This window comes from Physella acuta, unplaced genomic scaffold (genome assembly GCF_028476545.2).
Source record: "Physella acuta isolate Inbredline_101_S28 unplaced genomic scaffold, ASM2847654v3 ptg000441l, whole genome shotgun sequence".
NCBI classification, from domain to species: domain Eukaryota; kingdom Metazoa; phylum Mollusca; class Gastropoda; family Physidae; genus Physella; species Physella acuta.
The window spans coordinates 309,591-321,299 of record NW_026731960.1 but is presented as its reverse complement, the minus strand read 5'-3'; the positions used below and the strand labels follow the sequence as shown (position 1 = coordinate 321,299).

At 43.0% G+C, this 11,709-nt stretch overlaps 1 protein-coding gene across 1 annotated transcript; it reads left to right on the top strand.

Annotated features, from left to right (window-relative positions):
• LOC131943109 (mucin-2-like) lies at positions 1-8,153 on the top strand. Its single transcript, XM_059303132.1, has 4 exons — positions 1-128; positions 227-975; positions 1,213-1,635; positions 7,822-8,153. Exons 1-4 carry the CDS (start codon positions 1-3, stop codon positions 8,151-8,153), a joined length of 1,632 nt encoding a protein of 543 aa, XP_059159115.1.
• Positions 8,154-11,709: the final 3,556 nt, after the last annotated feature.

Below are 11,709 nucleotides of genomic sequence, written 5' to 3'. Positions count from 1 at the left end.
ATGACAGCCAGTAGACCAGTACACCCTACAGACACTGCACCACCAGTACACCCTACAGACACCACACACCACCAGTACACCCTACAGACACTGCACCACCAGTACACCCTACAGACACTGCACCACCAGTACACCCTACAGACACCACACACCACCAGTACACCCTACAGACACCACACACCACCAGTACACCTTACAGACACTGCACCACCAATACACCCTACAGACACTGCACCACCAGTACACCCTACAGACACTGCACCACCAGTACACCCTACAGACACTGCACCACCAATACACCCTACAGACACTGCACCACCAATACACCTTACAGACACTGCACCACCAGTACACCCTACAGACACTGCACCACCAATACACCCTACAGACACTGCACCACCAATACACCCTACAGACACTGCACCACCAATACACCTTACAGACACTGCACCACCAGTACACCCTACAGACACTGCACCACCAATACACCCTACAGACACCACACACCACCAGTACACCTTACAGACACTGCACCACCAATACACCCTACAGACACTGCACCACCAGTACACCCTACAGACACTGCACCACCAGTACACCCTACAGACACTGCACCACCAATACACCCTACAGACACTGCACCACCAATACACCTTACAGACACTGCACCACCAGTACACCCTACAGACACTGCACCACCAATACACCCTACAGACACTGCACCACCAATACACCCTACAGACACTGCACCACCAATACACCTTACAGACACTGCACCACCAGTACACCCTACAGACACTGCACCACCAATACACCCTACAGACACCACACACCACCAGTACACCTTACAGACACTGCACCACCAATACACCCTCCAGACACTGCACCACCAATACACCTTACTGGCACTGCACCACCAGTACACCCTACAGACACTGCACCACCAATACACCCTACAGACACCACACACCACCAGTACACCCTACAGACACCACACACCACCAGTACACCTTACAGACACTGCACCACCAATACACCCTACAGACACTGCACCACCAGTACACCCTACAGACACTGCACCACCAGTACACCCTACAGACACCACACACCACCAGTACACCCTACAGACACCACACACCACCAGTACACCCTACAGACACCACACACCACCAGTACACCTTACAGACACTGCACCACCAATACACCCTACAGACACTGCACCACCAGTACACCCTACAAACACTGCACCACCAGTACACCCTACAGACACTGCACCACCAGTACACCCTACAGACACTGCACCACCAGTACACCCTACAGACACTGCACCACCAATACACCCTACAGACACTGCACCACCAATACACCCTACAGACACTGCACCACCAATACACCTTACAGACACTGCACCACCAGTACACCCTACAGACACTGCACCACCAATACACCCTACAGACACCACACACCACCAGTACACCTTACAGACACTGCACCACCAATACACCCTACAGACACTGCACCACCAATACACCTTACAGACACTGCACCACCAGTACACCCTACAGACACTGCACCACCAATACACCCTACAGACACCACACACCACCAGTACACCTTACAGACACTGCACCACCAGTACACCCTACAGACACCACACACCACCAGTACACCCTACAGACACCACACACCACCAGTACACCCCACAAACTCAACCAGTACACCCTACAGACACCACACACCACCAGTACACCCCACAAACTCAACCAGTACACCCTACAGACACTGCACCACCAGTACACCCTACAGACACCACACACCACCAGTACACCCCACAAACTCAACCAGTACACCCTACAGACACTGCACCACCAGTACACCCTACAAACACCACACACCACCAGTACACCCTACAGACACCACACACCACCAGTACACCCCACAAACTCAACCAGTACACCCTACAGACACCACACACCACCAGTACACCCCACAAACTCAACCAGTACACCCTACAGACACTGCACCACCAGTACACCCTACAAACACCACACACCACCAGTACACCCCACAAACTCAACCAATACATCCTACAGACACCACACACCACCAGTACACCCTACAAACACCACACACTACAAGTAAACCCTACAGACACCACACACCACCAGTACATCCTACAGACACCACACACCACCAGTACATCCTACAGACACCACCAGTACATCCTACAGACACCACACACCACCAGTACATCCTACAGACACCACCAGTACATCCTACAGACACCACACACCACCAGTACATCCTACAGACACCACCAGTACATCCTACAGACACCACACACCACCAGTACATCCTACAAACACCACACACCACAAGTACACCCTACAGACACCACACACCACCAGTACATCCTACAGACACCACACACCACCAGTACATCCTACAAACACCACACACCACAAGTACACCCTACAGACACCACACACCACCAGTACATCCTACAGACACCACACACCACCAGTACATCCTACAGACACCACACACCACCAGTACACCCTACAGACACCACACACCACCAGTACATCCTACAGACACCACACACCACCAGTACATCCTACAGACACCACACACCACCAGTACATCCTACAAACACCACACACCACCAGTACATCCTACAGACACCACACACCACAAGTAAATCCTACAGACACCACACACCACAAGTACACCCTACAGACACCACACACCACCAGTACACCCTACAGACACCACACACCACAAGTACACCCTACAGACACCACACACCACAAGTACACCCTACAGACACCACACACCACCAATACACCCCCACAGACACCCCACATTTGGCATGACGCCAGACAAATGACATTTCTTACTCGAGGTTTTATGACCACAATAGAAGGGGGGGGCAGGGGCTAAAGAAACAACAAGGACTTCTTGATCAAGTAAAAATCGATATTTGCGTAAGATTGTGGAGTCTTAAGGGCTAGCATGTCATTATAACAAACCTACTAGCGCTGGGAAACGAATGGGAAAGGGGGGGAGGGGGTTAGTTTGTAAAAATAAAACTTATCCGATAACAGAAGAAAGGAGTGCTGGGTACCGCATTAGGTAAAGAGATAGGGCCGTTATGCGCCCATTAGGGTCAAATGTTATGCCAGAACGCACCGGTGCTAGCGGGGATAAGGACAATATGGGCGTCCTATGGTGTGCAGACGTGTAGTAGGGGGCAATAAAAACCACAAGTCGTAAATATATTGTGGAGCAGGATTGTGGAAACATTAAACATTTGTATGGGACGTGGTTCGTGTTTTCTATAGGATAGTACTAGTAGTAGTAGTAGGATTGTTTGTGTTGTATGTTAGATTGATCCGCGATCAAATTGCCAGTACCAAGAACGTGTGTAGGTAAAGCTGTAAATACCGTGTTTTTTTTAATGTGTAATACGTGTGTAATATGCTGTGCTGTTGTGTTGTTGGCGTGTGATATACTGTTTTGTTACTGTGTGATACGTGTGTTATATACTGTGTCGTGTGATATACTGTTTTTGTTATAGTGAGGTTGGCATATGTAATATGCCGTGTTTTGTTACTGCGTGATACGTGTGTTATATACTGTGTCGTGTGATATACTGTTTTTGTTATAGTGAGGTTGGCATACTTAATATACCGTGTTTTGTTACTGTGTGATACACATGTGTAATATACTGTTTCTGTGTGATACGTGTGTGTAGTGTGTAATATGCTGTGTCGTAGTGTTGTTGGCGCGTGATATACTTGTTTTGTAACGTGAGGTAGGCATGTGAATTATACCGTGTTTTGTTACTGTGTGATACGAGTGTGTAATGTATCGTGCTTGGTCATTGTAAGGTGAACGTGTGTTATCAGTTACGTGTTTTTTTCACGTAAGAATTTTAAGAAAAGGATATTTGTAAATAGAAAAAAAGAAATCAATTTTTACCGAACCAGAAGCCTGTCACATCGACAATAAAATGGGGTATAAACAATTTTTTTAAAACATGGGCTTTAAGATACCATAGATCTATATATCAGGTTAAAAAGGGTGGGAACATTCAAAGCTTTCATATGCGAGTAAATGGGAAGACGCCGAAATGTCTAGATGACCAATTATTGACCGTGTCAATGAAACGAACATGACAACACTTTAACGATAAAGTCCGTGTTGAAGACAGTGACTAAACATTTCCTCGTAGACCGATTAGAACTGTAGAATAAGAGATAAAAACATGTTTACGGTCGTCGCTATTTTTAGATTTGTAATCCCAGAGTTTCGAACCTGATAAAAAACGTTTTTTTTTTTCAATACAAATCTTCTTATTTAAGCGAGCAATAATTTCAGTAGACATTGCAAATGAAGTTCACTTAGCTTTGTTTATAACAGATTGTACAGTTGCCTAAGCAAACAATTGTGAACATTCATGGGGGGGGGGGGGGGGGGGAGTCGACGACGACGACACAATTTGTTGCCTATGTAGAGTCATCGGGCATTTCCTTCAGATAAACTATTTATAAATCTAGGTTACTGATCTATTTTACTATACAAATACAAGCGGTTAATCTTCGTTGCTTTGTTCAATAAATAATATTAATTTTTTTTTTAAATGAAGTTAAATATTTCGTTGTTATTTTATTGCTAGGTTCAACTTATTAATAACATCTGAACTAGTACCTACCAATACCAATAATGTTTTATTTAAATCATTGGACCAATAGGGCTAAGGCCTAATAATAAGGAAATTTGTTTTTAAAAAAACGAATCAACAAACTTGAAATCCTAATAATAGTAATAATCTTGGTCGAAAAGAAAAACAAATTCAGGTATCGTTGAAGTCCATGAAGGAAAAGCACCACATCTAAACGTATCCAGAGAATTCCACATGAACATAAGCAGTAATCTCAGTATTCCAGGTAGATCGATGTAGGTAATCCAATGAGAGGCTCATGACGTACGTCCTGCCGAGGTAAGGAGCAGAAGATATAAAACCGCGTCGCGCTAGTCAAACGACACATTCGTTCGGCGCGGTCTGCTGAGGACACAGGTACAGCTCTTAAATACACCGGGCGATACCGAGTAGTCGGGGAAATTCAAGGAGCGATACTAAAAAATCGTTGATGTTATTTTTGTGACACGCATTTATAAAGTAATTCATTAAAAAGCGATATAAATGGTAATTTAAAACATGTCGTTTTTTTTTTCAAGGCAGCTTAGCTTATGACTGCTACTTTGTTTAAATTAGGAAAACTGTTTTAAAAAAATACTATTTATTTTAAATGAACGTAAGAGGTATGTTTTTTAATAAATATATAGCTAACAGTAACCCTAAGCCTAGTCATAATTCTAACCTAGATCCTAACCCTGACCATACTTCGACATCATTGAAAACAGAATCGAGAAAGATGTTTTGTTGGAGTTTTATAATTAATTTTATTCGGGGACGGCGTGGTACAATGGTAGAGCATACGACTGCTAACCCAAAAGTCGAGTTCGAATCCGGGTTGAAGTCCGTTCGGGTGACAACCCAGTTCTGATGGATACCTGACATGTTAGGGAAAGTAAAGGCGACTTGGCATAGTACTGACCACATAATCCCTTCATATTCTGAAGTCAGAGAAACAGGTGAACTCTACTTCATTTGACCCGTCAACCGTCAGGTTCGAAGGGGAGGGGGGGCTTATAGTTTATTAAGTGAACCAAATCTGTGTTTATTTCATGATCCAAGAGCATAATTCAACCTTCTCTAGTCATTAATAGTACAGCTCGGCTAAATATAAAGCTAGTACTCGTCAATACGGCACACTAAAGCTACTTTCATAGAATCGATTCTCTTGAATAATCGTATCGCGCCAATGTTTTTCTCACCGGAGAGCCATGGCGTCAGGCTAATGTAATGCGGTCTAAGGTGTCGACAGCTCGCTGCCTCCCCGCGTACCCAACGTCTGCCATTCAAACGTCTGCAACGCCATCTACTGGGCGCGGGTGGGGTATGGGGGTGGGGCAGGGTGAGGGGGTGGGGGGGGGGGGGGCAGGGTGAGGGGGTGGGGGGGGCAGGGTGAGGGGGTGGGGGGGTGAGAGGCGGCGAGTCAGGCGTTTGTGAAAAAATATTGATACTGCCTGGAAAAGACCTCGTGTCAATATATCAGACCATTGTATGCCTTATAGCTATAGGAAAAAAAATCTGTTATGTAAATAAAATGATTGATGACCTTTCAATAGAAGTCTGGCCTATGGAATCAATAGTTCCTGTATTATTTTAACAACAGTAAACCAAGGTACCAAATTCGTCAAAGCTCGTTATGCTTTGAGACGAATGATCCATTTTTAATTAATGCCAGACGCAAGCGTTGATTGGTCTTTAAAAAATTAACTCGTGAACAATCAATCAATGTTTTTTTTTTTTAATTTGTGGCTGTGGTTCGCCTCGCATGCAATGTTGGATTACCCTAATGCTGAGTAGTTTAAACCTGCTGGGTAACAGACAGCATCACAGCAGGTTACCTGGTTACTGCATGCTTTTAACAACAAGTTAGAATATATATATATATATATATATATATATATATATATATATATATATATGTGTGTGTGTGTGTGTGTGTGTATTTGAGAGAGAGTGCGTGTGTGAGTGTATATGTGTGTGTCTCTATAGCTGCCTAGGACTTTGTTTATAAAGTGAATACTGATGTAAGATTGTGGGCTCTATTTACTGCAAGGTGACGTGAATTTTTAGTGGAATTTGATTTTTAAGTACCATAACGGTTTAACGCTTAAAGTGTCAGCCGCGGTTGTGACTTACTAAAATCTACTTCAGTAAGTCACAACGTGTATTCAATGGTGCACAACTTTAAGAAGGTTTCACGATGATGTATAGATTCTAGATCAGTGTAACTAAAGTATACAATTTGAGTGCTAGGCTGATGAAGTTGAATTGCCTAAACAGATAAATGGCACATCCCACTACATCTGTAAAGACCTTCCTTAGACGGTCGGGTGACTTTGATTGAATTAGTGCGTTGTTTCTGACATCCAACTAGAATTTCACATCGTGGTGATCCAACCGTTTGGGTGTCGTCTGCTACACGGCACAGCGCAGTCAAAAGACCGAGACGGCTTCCTGCTAAACACATACACACATTAATCCACACACATTCATACACACATTCACACGCACATTCATGGCCCTAAAAACCGTTGAAGCAGTGAGATTGATAAGTACTTAAAGGCCAATTTTTTTTTCTAGTTATATATGCTGTATCACCCGTGGAGGTTTTATACTTTGAAAACCTACAACTTCTATTACATGTATCAGAATGTTCGAGTTCCATTACATTTTTCATCGAAGTTAAACGAAAAGACATAAAACAGATTGTATGTGATAAAACAACATACTGATAAGCAATTCACAAGAAGTGTTTACAAACAATTGTCTCGATTCGTCTAAAATTCTTCAACATTGCAACAGTTATTAGTCGACAACGTTACCCTAAACCTAACCATGATCCAAATGGCGTCCATAAAGTACAGTTTATAAACTGGTAAGAAGCTGTACGGCATTTAGTCTATATCTATCTAAACTGCGCGTGATCTATTCAATAATTGACTTGTAGGCGTTCAAATTATTTTTTAAATACATATTACGATTGAAGTGCCCCTCAACCCATCCCAAGTTTTATTCTCAATGAATGGGTTTCTTCACGGCGTTTACACACACCATCACATAAGTCGAGTACCCCTCTCGTTTATGAAAAACTTGTATAACCGGTAACCACAATCCCACAGCTATCTCCATCACCACAGCCATCTACATAACCACAGCGGGCTCAACCGCCGATGCTAGCCATGAACAAATGGGAATGTCCACCATGCATGTGTACCGCTGTGGTCAAGCAGCGTTTGAAATTGTTAAGCCCCGGCTCAATGGACATCAAACAACAAACATTGTGGGCCAGGTTATGCGGTGTTTGACCAAAACTTGCCTCATGGGATCCTCACGGTATAAAAATATGTCGGATCATCTTTGTGTGAGGTTGATGCATCTCAACATCATGTTGATAAATCTGAACACCACGTTGATAAATCATATCATGTGGATACATCTAAACATCATTTAGATAATCTCAACATCATGTTGATACATCTGAACACCACGTTGATACATTACATCATATGAATACATCTAAACATAATTTAGATATATCTCAAAATCATGATGCTATATTTCTAATGTTGATGCATCTCAACACCATGTTGATAATCTCAACATGATGTTGTTGAATATCAACATCACATGATGACATTTCAACATCACATTGATACATCTCAACATTATGTTGAAACATATCTCGACATCATGTGGATACAACTAATTATCATGTTGATACATCTCAACATCATGTTGAAACATCTCGGCATCATGTGGATAAACTAATTATCATGTTGATACATCTTGACATCATCTTGACACATGATAACATCACGTGGACCAAAACATCTTCAGCTGTGTAGAGGCAAACCGTGAAGACATCTTTCACTCAACAGACTACAGCAGACGACGTTACGTCTGGTAACACCGTCAAGCCAGCTATTGATTGCACCCAACAGCATGTCAGGTACCTTGTGGACCGGACACAATCAAAGCCGTTAACACCAGACACAAACCACGTGACTCTGTATGACCAGTGTTAAAAAGGTCACCAACATGAAAGCATGTTGGCATAAGCACAAGCAACAGTGTATCGACATGAGTCAGTGCCAGATCAAGTTGTCTACACGGGAGTGACCATGACGTAGGTGAGTCCACAGAACAATCAAACTGTCCGGTCGTGTCATCCTTCCACTAATCTTTTGATCCGTCCACTAATCTTTTAATCCGGCCACAAATCACCTCCACTGATTGGACAACGCCACCCAACCTGTTGACACGTGACCACAATCACGTGACCATGAATAGACCCCCCCCCCTCCCCATGTCGGGAATAGCCGATTAGTTTGGCCGTCTGGCAAGTTGTCTACCTGACACAGACACCAGGGGCCGTCCACTCCCACACACAGACACCAGGGGCCGTCCACATTGTCCGACAGCGACGGTGGGTCTGTCACGGACAGTGATGGCCCGTCCGTGTGATAATGCCGTGGGTGTGTCCGCGTAACAATCGAATCCCGTCCCTTGGGAACGGGGAGATGGGGGGGGGGGGGGCGAGATTAATTCAATGCGAATCACGAACGATTTAATGTTATCAAGTATGAAGTCACACCACAACAGAACGTTTGAAATAGATCTCAATCCCCCGTTGCCAACTCCTGTCGTCTCCCATCCACAATTTTAAAACAACCCTGATCAATGACGTAAAATTTTTATTTGTCTCGAGAAGTTGCACAACAGCCTAGTTAAAACAACCCTGATTAATGTCTAAAGTTTTTATTTGTCTCGAGATATTTCACAACAGCTTTGAGAGTGTTTGTAGGCAACAAAATAATAAATGTTAGCCAATCGCATCATCTCGTTTTAACAGTTGACACATGTTAAATTAGTGTTAACTTAATTTCAACAGTTTTAGATCCAACAGTCTCTTGATTTTAAAGGTGGGGAGTGGCTTTGAGGGGTGGGGATGTTCATCAAGAAATAGAAGCAGCTTATTTTTGATTTTTATTATCTGATGGAGGAAGTTTCAAGAGGCTATAGTGGAGTGGATATTATATATGTTTAATGTTATTATTCCCTTGATATATTGAAGCTACTGCCCATGTTTAATAGGTGTGTAGAAAGGGGAAGTGAGATTAATAAGCGTGTAGGGAGAGTGTGATTAATTAGTGTGTAGGAAGTGAGATTAATGTGTGTAGGGTATGAGATTAATGGGTGTGTAGGGAGTGAGATTAATGGGTGTGTAGGGAATGAGATTAATGGGTGTAAAGGGAATGAGATTAATGGGTATGTAGGAAGTGAGATTAATGGGTGTGTGGGGAATGAGATTAATGGGTGTGTAGGAAGTGAGATTAATGACTGTGTGGGTGGGGGAACTGAGATTAATGGATGAGTAGGAGGGGAACTGAGATTAATGGGCTTGTACTAAGGGAAGTGAAATTAAAAGTCCGGCCACAATTAGAAGATGTACTGCAGTCGTTCGTGATCTAAAATGGTGATGGAACTATAAAGGGGTTTTTCGGTGACATGTCAAAACTGCTCGTGACACCCCCGACAAAAATGCCCCCCCCCCCCCCCCTGTCAAAATTGTTCTCGACAAAAATGCCGATTTCATACATACACATATAACATACACATAAACACACTCACCCAAGCAGCATAAATGTGGACAATACAGTAACGAGTTGCCTGTTTTTTTTCTAGAGCGTAAGTGCACTATTACGAAAAGAATACTTCTATATACCCCCGGCCAGTTTTCATAGAAAAACAGCTGGATACTATACTAAACTAAAATGTATGTACCCTAACAGAATTGTACCACAAAATATGAACACATTTATACACGATGGTTAGTACCGAATAGCCATACCCACGTATTCTTATTGGGGAGATTGATAATAATGACACTTTAATTCTTAGGATTAGTTTTAAGCCCGGACTAGAGCAAGAGTTGTTTTGTTGGTGGTATTAGCCGTGTGGGTACGGCTAAACGACAAGTACCCACAGGAGATAACGCGTTTATTACAGTACTCCAAGGACGAGATGTGCCCACACAAACACACATAAGAGGGGACGCAACCCCATCAATCATCCAAGGGAGAGCACTCCATTGTCGCGGAGAAGAATATCTAAACTATCTTTAGTGAACACCTGTGTTTATGCTCGTCGCCATGGTGACCGCGTTTACTGGTATGTGTGTTCCGGACATTCCAAAACTGTGACCGGAAAGCGGGTGGCGATTTAAATAAATAAAACGCCCGGATCATGGCGACCAATATTTATCTTCACGTTCCACAAATGTTGATGTATAATTAGCAATTACGGTGATTATCAAGTGTATTTATTTTATGTAGGTGAGTGGGGCTGAATATATTGAAATATGTTAATACTGTTCGCTTGTATATTGGCACATCTCGTTAACCCGGGCACTAAAACTAACGTAATTCGATACAATGAATCAACATTAAAGATAATCATATTGATAACTAACCCAAGCTTAACACTACTCCTTCCACACTTAACACCAAACCAACACAAACCAAAGATTTAAATGTAACCCTATTCTAGTTGAAGAAATGATGAGTATTATGAAGCGTGTTATTTCATTTTAATTATTTCAATGCAGAAAAAAAAATCCTTTATAATCCTAAATTCTAGTTATTAGAGTTTGTGTGTCCATCCGGAGGCGGGGGAGGGGGGGGGAGTATTTCTGTGTTCATGTCCAGATTTAAGCGACATCACGTGCTTAGTTACACGGCACATGTCACATTATAACTAGACCGTAACAAGCAGATTAACGATTCCAACTCTAGCGTGTTTACCAACAGAACCTATGACCAGCGCTTGGTTACATTTCACTTTCTCGTATACGGGGTATAGAGGAAGTATTGTGAAAACTCGAGACTTTGACACATTTTAACGTTTTACACCTTCCTGAATCGGAGTACCGGTATCTAGAATCTTGTCCGTTTGTGTGTCTGTTGTTTGTGTGTACGTGTGTAGACGCGATAACTTGAGCACTGTTT

What these genes read in the sequence shown, in the direction of transcription:
- LOC131943109 (XM_059303132.1), top strand. Translation starts at nt 1, where the DNA reads ATGACAGCCAGTAGACCAGTACACCCTACAGACACTGCACCACCAGTA. An exon ending in CTACAGACACTGCACCACCA is followed by an intron (nt 129 to 226) that starts GTACACCCTACA and finishes TACACCCTACAG; the next exon opens with ACACTGCACCACCAGTACAC. An exon ending in ACAGACACCACACACCACCA is followed by an intron (nt 976 to 1,212) that starts GTACACCCTACA and finishes TACACCCTACAG; the next exon opens with ACACTGCACCACCAGTACAC.